Genomic DNA, 12,329 nt, shown 5'->3' with positions numbered 1-12,329 from the left:
ACGAATACGTGTGTGAATTGTGAATTAATGAGTGATAAGTTGTGTTAATTCGTTGGTACATTGATGTGGTTTGTGAAACTATGAGTATAATTACTATTTTCTATTGTTAAATTAATTTAGAATTAACTAGAACTTGATTATTATATATATATATATATATTTTTTTTTTTCTACTATGACTTATGAGCTAAACGAGTCAGCTTGAGCTCGTAAACGAGTCAAATTGAGTCATCTCATTAGTTTAACGAGACAGCACGAATTCAGCCGAGCCGAGCCGAGCCGAGTCGAGCCAAGTATCCAGCCCTCATGTCCTGCGCACAGGTGACGGACAGTCCGGCCCAAGGTCATAAACCGTTCGCGCCGTCGCAATACCGTCAGACGGTATACCCCACCCAGATAGGCACCAACAAACATATTCCATGTTGATTCATGTGTCGCGTCTGGTCGCTTGTACATTGTAGTACGTGCTTCAAAAAAAATTTGGTCGCTTGCTTCGACGGCATGCATACTAATCATGCTTTGAAGCGAAGTCCTTCCTCAGACCAAATCGGAGGCCAAACCTTAAAGCTAGCTCTGGCAGGCATATCATCCTTCTGCGACGGGCCCAAGCAATTAGGAAAAAACATGTATATGTTCGTTCGTTGTGTATATATATGCATGCATCCTCCAGTCTGCTCTCACCACCACCATAGATCGATCCTTGAGTTGACGAAAACATACACAGCTGCTAGCTAATCCTGCCGTGAGTGCAATGCATGCGAAGATGACGAAGCCCGCAGCCATCGTTGTTGCTGCTATCGCCGTCCTCTCCGTCAGCCTGCTGGCTGGGTCGTCGTGCCTTGCCCTTGCGCGGCCCAGCGGCGACTTCTCCATCGTGGGCTACTCAGAGGAGGACCTGTCGTCGCACGAGAGCCTGGCGGAGCTGTTCGAGCGCTGGCTGTCCCGCCACCGCAGGGCGTACGCCAGCCTGGAGGAGAAGCTCCGGCGGTTCCAGGTGTTCAAGGACAACCTGCACCACATCGACGAGACCAACCGCAAGGTGAGCAGCTACTGGCTGGGCCTCAACGAGTTCGCCGACCTCACGCACGACGAGTTCAAGGCCACCTACCTCGGCCTACGGAGCAGTGTTGGCGATGGTGGTAGTGGTATCGATGACGACGACGAGCCGGAGGAGGAGGAGGGCTACGAGGGTGTGGACGGGGCGAGCCTCCCCAAGTCGGTGGACTGGCGGAGCAAGGGCGCGGTGACGGGGGTAAAGAACCAGGGCCAGTGCGGCAGCTGCTGGGCCTTCTCCACGGTGGCCGCCGTCGAGGGCATCAACCAGATCGTCACGGGCAACCTCACGGCGCTGTCGGAGCAGGAGCTCATCGACTGCGACACGGACGGCAACAACGGCTGCAACGGCGGCCTCATGGACTACGCCTTCTCCTACATCGCACACAACGGCGGCCTCCACACGGAGGAGGCCTACCCGTACCTCATGGAGGAAGGCACCTGCCAGCGCAGCAGCAGCAGCGAGAAGAAGTGGCCGGGATCGTCGGAGGACGCCAACGACGATGCCGCGGTGGTCACCATCTCCGGGTACGAGGACGTGCCGAGGAACAACGAGCAGGCGCTGCTCAAAGCGCTGGCGCAACAGCCCGTCAGCGTCGCCATCGAGGCCTCCGGCAGGAACTTCCAGTTCTACAGCGGCGGCGTCTTCGATGGGCCCTGCGGCACGCAGCTGGACCACGGGGTAGCGGCCGTCGGCTACGGGACGGCGGCCAAGGGCCATGACTACATCATCGTCAAGAACTCGTGGGGGCCCAGCTGGGGCGAGAAGGGGTACATCCGCATGAGGAGGGGCACCGGCAAGCGCCAGGGCCTCTGCGGCATCAACAAGATGGCCTCCTACCCAACCAAGAACTGAACTCAGATCATCGATTCATCGTCAAGCAGCAGCTGGCTGATTACTCCCACTGCTGGCGCTCCACGCTTCACTAGTTCTTCGTCGTTCTCCTTCACTTCCATTGTTTTCAAGATTGGACGATCTTTCGTTGTTTGAAATGAAATAATAATGATGATGGAATTAGTGTTCCCCAAGTTCGAACAAATTAAGTATTGTTGGAGTTTTCGTTGGAACAACTGTAGTCTGTAGTCAGAGTGAGCCCCAAATCAGGGCAGTTGCTTTTGAACATAACATTGTTAAATACTTGGCTTAAGTCTTTCAAAGGAGACATATGCCCGATTTGTTTCAGTTTTTTTTAAAGCTTCCGACCACAAAAAAACTGTTGGAGACTGTCAAACGTTTAGCTTTTCGACTAGCTTCTATAAAAAATCAATTTGGTAAAAATCATCCAAAATCAATATCAACACATAATCGATTTCTCACGATATGTACACCTTCATCTTCCAGTCCTTGCAATAGTAGGAATCCATCAATTTCTAGATCTTAAACCATATGTACACCTTCATCTTCCTCTACACGTAATTCTCACGATACTCACTTACAATTAGATTTTTCCCATAGTTATATTCTTACAAAAGCCGGTCAGAAAAAAGCTGAACCAAACCGGCTCATATGCATGAGCAAAAAACTAGCCTACAGTAGGAACTTAGTAACCGGGAACTAGGAACGTGGCCACGTTCCTCGTTCCAGGAACGTTTGTTTCATTCCTGAAACGTGGGAACAATCCCGTTCCTATAGTGTTAAAACCTAATTTTAGTAGCGTACCGTGTACCACGTTCCCGTTCCTCGGTCCCATCGATCCTGAAACCTGGTTACTAAGAGTAGGAATGTGAGTGCGCAAACGAGACATCGCTTTCAGCAGAGCGCGTATGCAGATACACAAATAGACTCTCGAAGGAGAGAGAATCCGTAGATTTAGGGTCTGTTTGGATCTACGATGCTAAAAGTTAGCACTACATTTTTAGTGAACTTTAGCACTTAAAGATCAAACATAAGTGCTAAAAGATGCTAAAAGATACTAGAAATGAAGTGATAAACTTTAGCACCCATTAATATACGGGGTGCTAAAGTTTAGCACATAGTATCCAAACACCCTCTTGAGATACCAGGGAGGCTGAGCGTATATTTTTCGTTTCCTCATCCGCACTTTGTAAGGGTCTCCAAAATTAGGCTCTCTTTGGTTGAACTTTAAACCCTTTTTTCTTTTCAGAAAAGCCAAAAGGGCAACTTAAGGACAGAAAAACAACAAGTTATTTGGACTAAAAGCTAATTTGCTCTAGTACAAAACTCACAATACTTTCATCAATAATTTCGTTTGCTTTTGGCTTAAAAAATATCCAACTGCTATCGATTGTGAAAAATAAAGATTTGTTACTCTCTACTCCCGTCGCGTGAAAGAGAGGCATGTCCGTTCCCCTGGCGCGAGCACGGCTCCGGTGCGGGAACAGCCTACAAGAGCATTGGCTCGGACACGTCGGTGGCCCCGGTGCATGATCCTTCGCCTACCTCACGACCCTACATGACCACTGCGGCGAGAGGAATAAGACGAAGTTGTGAGTCTGCCAAACAGGGTCCTCTCATAAATGAGAGAAAGAAAGTGTTAGCGCTGATCTGGCACCAAACACGGGAAAGAACCACCTGACAGTGCTCTCTACGGGAGCGTGGATGGTCCATGACCCTCGGTCGGACGGTCCGCGACCTCGCTATAAGAGCGGCTTCTCCCTGTACGCCTACCGGATGGTCGGTGCTCGGAACTAGACGGTCTGCGATGACGCAGAGAGTCTTCTTCTCCACGAAGAACCTCGATCTCGTCTCATAAGAGGGACCCATCGGGAAGGAGAGTTTCAGGGGTTGTATTGGGGTCGGTAGACCGTCCAAGACGTCTCTAGACGACGTCGGGTCGAAGAGAGGTGAAGTAATAGGTCGAGGAAGACTAATACTAGGGCTAGGCTAATGCTAGATTACTCCTACTCCTAATGAATAGAAAGAACAGTGCAAATAAGGTAAATTTGATTCGATCCATTGCGAGGCTTTAATCGGTCGTAACCTTTATTTACATAAAGGGGGAGGTCTGGACCCGCTAAAAGTTGGTTCTCGAGTTAATCCCGTAACTGATTCTGCGCATACGCGGACCGTCCGATTGTCATTTTCAGTGCTCAACATATGCCCCTGCCTTTTGGTGGAGGTTGATAAATCAAAAGCATATGTTCTAGCAGCACGCTTTGGGAAACAATAAACCTCACGAGTTACTTTGTTCCCAAAGTATGAATTAAATATGATGTGAGTCACTAGCTTTTTGACCTAGTAGGTTGATCATTTAGCGCATAAAGACCGTTTAAGATTACATCTTTCTTAGCCATGACTAATTGATCAATGGATCAATAAGTACAAAATTATGGTGCCCCTAGCCACGAATAAGCAAAGGGATGATACATATAATATGGGTTCATCGCCGCACTACCCCATGCTTGAATAGGAAAAATATGTCGACGAAGAATAGGCTGGTGGAAAGTACCATGACATCACTAGATGAACAGATGACACTTGTTGCATCGCCTTTTGGACTATTTTATTTGGTCGTGTTGCCTTTCCGGGTGATCGGAGTTGCTTCGTTGGCCGATTGCAAGGTACAACCTTTTTCAAAAGTAGGAACAACTTTAACTAGTAGGCTAGAAGTTTTGGATGATTTTTGCGTCAACGTATCTGTCACTAGTTGTTGATGCTTGAAGGCGCGTGGACGTTGTGGCCTCTTGTCACTACTGGACTATCCAGCAGAGTCAGTCGGACTGTCCGCGTGGACTCCGGACTGTCCGGGTACAGATGTCGGACCGTTCGCGATGCACGAGACAAAGAACTTGAATTGGATGCACGATCGCCCTTGCTCCTAGGCACCTCCGGTCTTATTAGTCTTCTTGTCTGGAGCTTTCTAAGCAATCACTCCTCTACATATATTTGACGTGTGAGGATCACTAATGACAATGTTCTTGCCTTTATCCTTATTGGTCACTTCAGGTAAAACTAAGAGTTTTTTTTGTTTGTTAGTTCCATTATATTGACAGGAAATGGTTATGTATCAATTTGCATCTGCTGAAAACTTAACCGACCCTCATTTATGACTGATTGTATCTGTCTACGAAAAATATTACATCTAAACCTGCTAAATCTGCTTTTTTTACTAAACCCGATGGGCTAGCTTGATCCGACCCGTTTACGTCTAAACCTATTAAATCCGTTTTTTTACTAAACCGTGCTTTATCGTCGACTTTTTCCGTGCATATCGTGCCACGTTCGGATAAAAAAACAAGAATGCAGGTTTGGAAGGCCTGGTTTTCTAACCAAAGTGGCCTGTTTGGCCATCTCTAGGTCGGGGTAGGTAGCTGATGACCTCTTTTTTTTACATACCCAAATACACAATGACTGGTGGGTCCTCCTCCATTTTCCCCACCTACTACTTCCTCTGCTCGCGGCTCGCCTTCGTCGGATCGGATCCACAGCAAGCAGCAACAGCCTGCAGCCGGCAGTCCTCGCCTCCGCCTCCTCCACCCTGACCGTCAACAGAGGAAGACGAGGATGTCGGGATCCAAGGTGTACACCCTCGAGGAGGTGGCTAAGCACAACACCAAGGACGACTGCTGGCTCGTCATCGGCGGCAAGGTTACATCTTTTTCTTCTTCTCTCTCTATCTGGCTGTGGAATTCGGAAGGATCCATCCCTCCCCTTGCCTTGCTGGGTGGGAACTGGGATCTTCCCATCTTCCCTTGATCAGAATTATCATTAAGATTCGTTAGATGCCTCCTGGAATCGAGATCGAGATTGAGAAGCAACGGGGGAGGTAGGCGGTGGGTGGTGACCTAACAAATCATTGAGGCGAGAGGGTGGCTCCTACTGTGTGTGCTTTGCCTTCATATGGTTTTACTAGTATCAGCTGTCACTGACGTTGCTAGTTTTGCTTCCAAGAATAAGCATTCCATATATTCCCTATGCCTATGGGACTTAATCACCCTTGCAATGATAACACTGCTGTGCGTGCACACACACACACACAATGTGGCACTTTCATGACCATCATTCACTAACACACCAAGCAACCATGATTTGTCTTCACTTTGTGGTTATCATTATAGGTTGGGTTCCCTGCTGCTCAGATGTTTCATCCTCACTCTTTTTTTTAAAAAAAAAGACATCTCTCTACTCTCAACATAATGTCGATAGGAAGAAACATATATATCTTTTACTGACCATATACTGGCCTTACTCTCTCCTGGGTACCTGGTGAAGGTTTCTTCGGTAGCAAAGCTTCATATGATGAACAAAGTGAACCCTTTTCTGTCTGTTTGTAGGTGTACAATGTGACCAAGTTTCTGGAGGATCACCCTGGAGGCGATGATGTTCTGCTGTCTTCCACTGGTAATAAAGCTACATACTCCTCATATCAGGTCTTTGAAGTTGGTGAATGAAGGTGTCATTTCAAATTTTCTGTTGATACAAAATGCAGCCAAGGATGCTACCGATGATTTCGAAGATGTGGGGCACAGCAGCACTGCCCGTGCAATGATGGACGAGTACTTAGTGGGTGAGATTGATGCAGCCACGATACCCACCAAGGTGAAGTACACGCCCCCCAAGCAGCCGCACTACAACCAGGACAAGACCCAGGAGTTCGTCATCAAGATCCTCCAGTTTTTGGTCCCCCTCGCAATACTGGGTCTGGCCGTCGCTGTAAGGATGTACACCAAGTCGGAATCTGCCTAGTCTCTTGTCATCAACGCTTCAAACATCATTCACAAACTGAATAAGTTAGTGTTGAAATGCTGCAAAGATCATTAATTCTGAAACTTGAGTCTTTGCTGTCGTGTGAGACGTACGTCTATTAGTATAAAATCACTTCTATTTTTCCTTCTTTCCTTGGAATGTTTTGATTTACCTTGTTGTTGTTTGGGTTTGGCTAAGCTTTTTAACGTTCAAAAATTTATATTACAATAGTGGCACGATCCACATGATGAAACACAGCGTATGTGCATAAAAAAACAGTAATCCACAGGATGAAACACATGTGTGATTGTTATTGTTTGGGTTGAGTCGTATGGACTAACTAGGTCATGAGATGTGCAACATGTCTCTTGGCTTGTGGTACGTAGGTGTGAAGTCTAGAGGTGATGGCTGACAGAGAAGGTGAGGGTAAAGGTCTTGCAGGCTCGTGTGGATGAACTAGGAGCGGTGAAAGATGAGTGATGGGACTTGACTGAGAGACTGGAGAAGCCAGGTGGTTAACTGTTGTGACTGACACCTAGGGACACCAATATATGCAACGACATGACATAACAAAACATGTTGTCGATATAGTCGAGGACTAACATGACACGTGTCCAGGGTCAGGGAGACACGTATGAAATACGCTACCTGCAACGATTTGGTGGTTGGGCCTCAATCACCCAACAACTATTTTATGGGTTTGACCTTAAAATTCACCCAACAACTATTTTATGGGTTTGACCTTAAAATTCGGCGGCTCAGTTCTAGAGGGAATCAGCGGCACCACATGGAGTCATCATGGAGGTTGCGTCTCAAATCTGTGAAGGAAGCATGGCTATCATAGCATCGGATTAAGAGTTAGATCATTATACCCCTGATTAAGTAGTTTAGCTCTAAATATCAGCATGTTGGGAATGTAAAAATCCCCTCTATATAAATAAGAGGTGGGCTACCCTCCAACTAGCCATCTCTCTGGCCTTTATTTTGCATTTAGTTTTTTATCTTTCATTGTTAGGGAGATTCTCAAATGTTTTAGAGAAAAAATTTGCATCTGCGTATTTTTAGATACAAGAACCGTGACCCTAACCAAGGCGTTTCCATCTGAGTTCTTACTTCTTAGGCCCAGTTTGTTTACTTTCATTTTGAGGAATTAGAATCTTACTATTGGAATAGACTATTTTTTTTAGAATGTGACATTCCACCACTTTCCAAAGTTATCATATAAGTCTATCTCAAATTAATGGGGTGAGAGATGGAAATTGATTATATAGATTTACATGTTATTTTTCCGATGTACAACTTATAGCACATTCTTCTACTTGCTTTGTTATAACATGAATGTAGTATATAACTATCTTTCTCATATAATTTAAGATAATATACAAATATATTACATATATAAATATATAAACTTAATTAATTTTGTCTAAATTATAATTATTAAAATGGAATTCAATTCCAACGAAACAAACGGCTCTTAGTGATATTTGAACTAGTTATAAACATGAAAGATTCTTCTAGAATCATTGTCACCAAGTAGTATGGATTCATTCACCAGGAAAACCAAATTCTAACCTCTTTTTCATTTTCGAGTAAACCCCAATTCAGCTTTATGTTTTCGATCTGACCTTAAATTTTTATCCTTTTTGAATTCAAACTTTGTGGACACCCTTGTATATTCTCTATAAAGGTGTGTTTGAAATTTCATCTGAATCGCAGAAAGCAGACCAAGTGGCACTGTCGCGCACAGAGAACGGCACCGCTGGTGGCACTATCACGCAGAATAGTGCGACACTAAGGTTTCAGACTTGGCCTCTTTTGGACTTTTGAGCATTCATTTTTGGCATGTTTGGTTGGCTTCTCTCTGTAGCCTGGTTGCATGAGCTAGGCCGGCGGGAGCATAGGTCCAGAGATGCGACCAATTTACTCACGCCTGTAGAGCATGGCCTACGGTGCTTTGAGTATCGTGCGAGCCTAGCTCCATATCTACTCGCAGGTAACCAAACACACACCTCGCACGAGTAAAGCCTAATTGACAACAACCAAACACAGTTTGTGATCTGTTGATTGAGGTGTTCTTGTTTTATGTTCTTTTGTGAGTTTTGGTGTTTTAGATGTTTGAGATAATATTTTGGGAAGCAAGTCAATATTGTCCAGAGCAAAGATTTTCATTGGCCTCTCTGGTTATCTGATCCAATCTTCAAATCTTAACACCACATACGAGGACTCCATGGTCTAAAACCATATCCATTAGTGGATTGGTTGTTTCTCGTGAATTTCAAGAAAAACACTCTCTCTATTTATATGCAGATTAGGGTCACGACAAGCACACACAAAAGATGTAGGAAACTAAATCCATGCTTCGATGGGTTTAGTTTCGAACGTGTCATGTAAGACAAAATGTAGTAGATAGAAACGGAATTAGTGTCTGTCTCCACACCCCAAGTCACACGAGCAATCACACGTTCTGTAAAACGCGCTTTTAACTGTTAAGCAATGGCAAAAGACAAGCTATTTAAGTTAATTTTATTTCTCTTCAATTTTCTGTATGGGACTAAAAACTCATTACTTTCCCCTTCACCAAAAGCTTCGAAATTTATTCTCTAATAAACTTGAACAAAAGCTTTGGCTTTAAAAATACCGAATACCTTGGAACGGGACGGACGGAGTACAGTAGAAGCTTTGGATAATTTGGAGGGAGTAGAGTATAGAGTGAGGCAGGCAATCGCTTGTTCCGTTTTGGATTTGTCTTCCGGTCTTCCCCAAGAGGAAACTAGATTCTGGAGTCGTCGCCGAAGCGGGTGTCATCTGTCTCCTCCCCCTCCTCCGTTGTACAGGTAGTGGTACGCCTGGCCGCTGACCATGGGCACCATGCCGACGGCGACGCCGTGCACCGGTGTGGGTGCGAAGATGTGGTCGGACGGGGACGGACCCTGCCCCCGCATCCGCTTCACGTACAACCGGTACTTCTGCAGGTGGCTGGCCACGTTCTCCCGCGTCAGACCTTCCACGTTCATCAGCTCCATGATGGTCTTGGGCACCGCCTTCTTGATCCCCAGGTGCGCCACCACGTCCACGAACCGCTTGTGCAGCTGCGGCGTCCAAACCAGCCGGGGCCGTCTGTTGCTGTTCGTGGTAGTCGCCGCCGCCGAGTCCGCCCCTTCGCCCCCCCTCGCCTCCTGGTGGCCGTGGGGGGAGGAGGAGGTGCCCGGCGACGACGGCGGCGCGCGCCGCAGCCGCGCCACCGTGGCTTCGGACGCTCGGTGCAGGTCCAGCAGGGTGCGCCCGGGCTCCGGCGGGATGCGGAACGCCGCGGCCAGCCCCGGCGGCACCAGCGGCTGCGAGAGCGGGGTCAGCTCGTCGGCGCCAGGGAGCCCCGACTCCCACTCCATCACGCGCTCGTCCTCGTCGCTGCCGTAGCACACCATGTGGAGCTCGTAGTCGTCCACCGCCTCCTCGCCCATCCTCCGCTCGCTGGATCCCGCACCTACCCAACCCACCTGCCTAATCCAATTCGGACTCGAATTCGATTGAGCAGCACAAGCACAAGCACATGCAGCTGAAATCAATCAATTCCCACCAGGAATCGAGCAATCCATCAACGCCTCCCTCCGTCGATTCAACCGGCGGCGGCGGGCGAGAGAGATGGGGGACAAGGACGGAGATATTTGTGTTGTGTGGCGTGTTGGTGGGTATTGGGAGGCAGAGCAGAGGAGCTGCGTGTAAGTATTTGGGAATAAAGGGCAAAAGCGCACATCAGGACAGGATTTTAGACTCCACGTGGACCACCGACTCGCCCGCCCCAGAGATATTTCCTCGAGATTCGGGTACCCAAATCAAATCCGACGCCCTGCAGTCCTTCTCTCAATCTTCCCTCCGGACACGGTTCTCTCCGATGCTAACGTTTTTTTTTCAAACTATTTTTTATGACCAGCCGTGCGTTGCAACGGGAATATATAATACGAGTATACTACGATAACTTATATACAAAATATGTGTTGAGAAAATGTTTCATAATCAATTTGTGATTCTGACCATACATAAATTTTGTTATTTATAATCTATCTGTTTCATCACTACATTGCAACCATCAGTATCATGCAGACTTCGATATATGTCACGATTTGCATAGTCTCATTATTATAGAGCACGTTCCACACATACCGGAAAAAATTACATCGTACATCGTTAGTCATCAGACACATACCACCATACGCTTTTGCTTAAACAAAAAGGCAAGTGTGTGTTTGCGAAGAGAATTAAAGGCAAGCCGGCACAAAAGCTACCCCAATGGTGGCGAGGATGACGAACTGGTCATTGTTGTCGGTCTTCCTCTGTGTCACCTCTGGCGCCAAGATGATGCCACGGTCCTCGATATAGTAGTCATCGAACGCGCGCGACATACCGAGTACTGATGACTCTTGGCTGGGCTGTAAAATGAAGTGCACCCCGGGCTCATCAACAAGGCAGTACCCCTGACTGTTGCACCACCGGATGCGCTACTCCTCTACATACATTGTGTTCAAGGACACTCATACAACGTCAGCAACGGCCATCGTCTCAGCACACAAGAATTCATGGCCAGCCAGTAGCGACTTACGTGGCAGGTTGGGCTTCAGGTGGACGATGAGCTAGACGACGTGATGGCGTCGTTGTTGAATGCAGTGCCCAGAACAACCCGAGAGTCATCGATGTTGGCGACGACCATGAGGTCCCCTGCTTGACGATGGACAACGCGGAGCAGCCGCTCTGCACCGCGTCCAAGCGGTGGCGGCGCCAGAGCTTGTCGTACATAGCGGCACATACGACCACGTAGGGCTGTTTCTAGAGGTCGAACTGGCAGTCACCAAGTTTCTTCTTGTCGTCGATGAGCGACCCCAACGCGAGTGCTTCCTGCTAATGATGTTTGTTCGGGGTTTTCAAGTAAGAAACATGAATTCATGTTTGGCGTTGGTTTATAAAAATGACTCACAAGTCAGATCCATGGAAAAAATATTACGAAGAATAAATGTCACACATGCAAAAAAGGAATTTAAGTTGAAAATTGATAGTCGCCTAGAGGGGGGTGAATAGGGCAAAACTGAAATTCACAAAAATAATCACAACTACAAGCCGGGTTAGCGTTAGAGATATAATCAAGTCTGCGAGAGAGGATGCAAAACAAATCGCAAGCGAATAAAGAGTGTGACACACGGATTTGTTTTACCGAGGTTCGGTTCTCGCAAACCTACTCCCCGTTGAGGTGGTCACAAAGACCGGGTCTCTTTCAACCCTTTCCCTCTCTCAAACGGTCCCTTGGACCGAGTGAGCTTTCTCTTCTCAATCACTTGGAACACAAAGTTCCTACAAGGACCACCACAAGATTGGTGTCTCTTGCCTCAATTACAAGTGAGTTTGATCGCAAGAAAGAATCAAGAAAGAAGAAAGCAATCCAAGCGTAAGAGCTTGAAAGAACACAAGCAAATCTCTCTCACTAGTCACTAAAACTTTGTGTGGAATTTGGGAGAGGATTTGATCTCTTGAGTGTGTCTAGAATTGAATGCCTAGCTCTTGTAAATGGTTGAAAGTGTAAAAACTTGGATGCAATGAATGGTGGGTGGTTGGGGGTATTTATAGCCCCGACCACCAA

General features: G+C 46.9%; 3 protein-coding genes across 4 annotated transcripts; 2 read left to right on the top strand and 1 right to left on the bottom strand.

Moving 5' to 3' along the window:
* The first annotated feature begins 679 nt into the window (after nt 1-679).
* On the top strand, nt 680-2,183 carry LOC100283748 (xylem cysteine proteinase 2). Its single transcript, NM_001156647.3, has one exon. The coding sequence runs from the start codon at nt 752-754 to the stop codon at nt 1,907-1,909; it is 1,158 nt and encodes a 385-aa protein (NP_001150119.1). The 5' UTR covers nt 680-751; the 3' UTR covers nt 1,910-2,183.
* A 3,163-nt stretch (nt 2,184-5,346) lies between these two features.
* On the top strand, nt 5,347-6,852 carry LOC100273958 (cytochrome b5). Its single transcript, XM_008658620.2, is given in 4 exon segments — nt 5,347-5,415; nt 5,417-5,602; nt 6,289-6,355; nt 6,444-6,852. Coding segments are annotated over 4 exon segments (564 nt in total). The 5' UTR covers nt 5,347-5,361; the 3' UTR covers nt 6,701-6,852.
* Nucleotides 6,853-9,212: 2,360 nt separating this feature from the next.
* LOC100280967 (ARR1 protein-like) lies at nt 9,213-10,428 on the bottom strand. Of its 2 annotated transcripts, XM_008656674.4 has the most exons (2): nt 10,281-10,428; nt 9,213-10,204 (listed from the first exon to the last, which is right to left on the bottom strand). In XM_008656674.4, exon 2 carries the CDS (start codon nt 10,162-10,164, stop codon nt 9,505-9,507), a length of 660 nt encoding a protein of 219 aa, XP_008654896.1. In that variant the 5' UTR covers nt 10,165-10,204; nt 10,281-10,428; the 3' UTR covers nt 9,213-9,504.
* Nucleotides 10,429-12,329: the final 1,901 nt, after the last annotated feature.

Source organism: Zea mays, chromosome 8, assembly GCF_902167145.1.
Source record: "Zea mays cultivar B73 chromosome 8, Zm-B73-REFERENCE-NAM-5.0, whole genome shotgun sequence".
NCBI classification, from domain to species: Eukaryota; Viridiplantae; Streptophyta; class Magnoliopsida; order Poales; family Poaceae; genus Zea; species Zea mays.
Note: the sequence above shows the minus strand (reverse complement) of the source record. Positions and strands in the feature narration are given on the sequence as shown.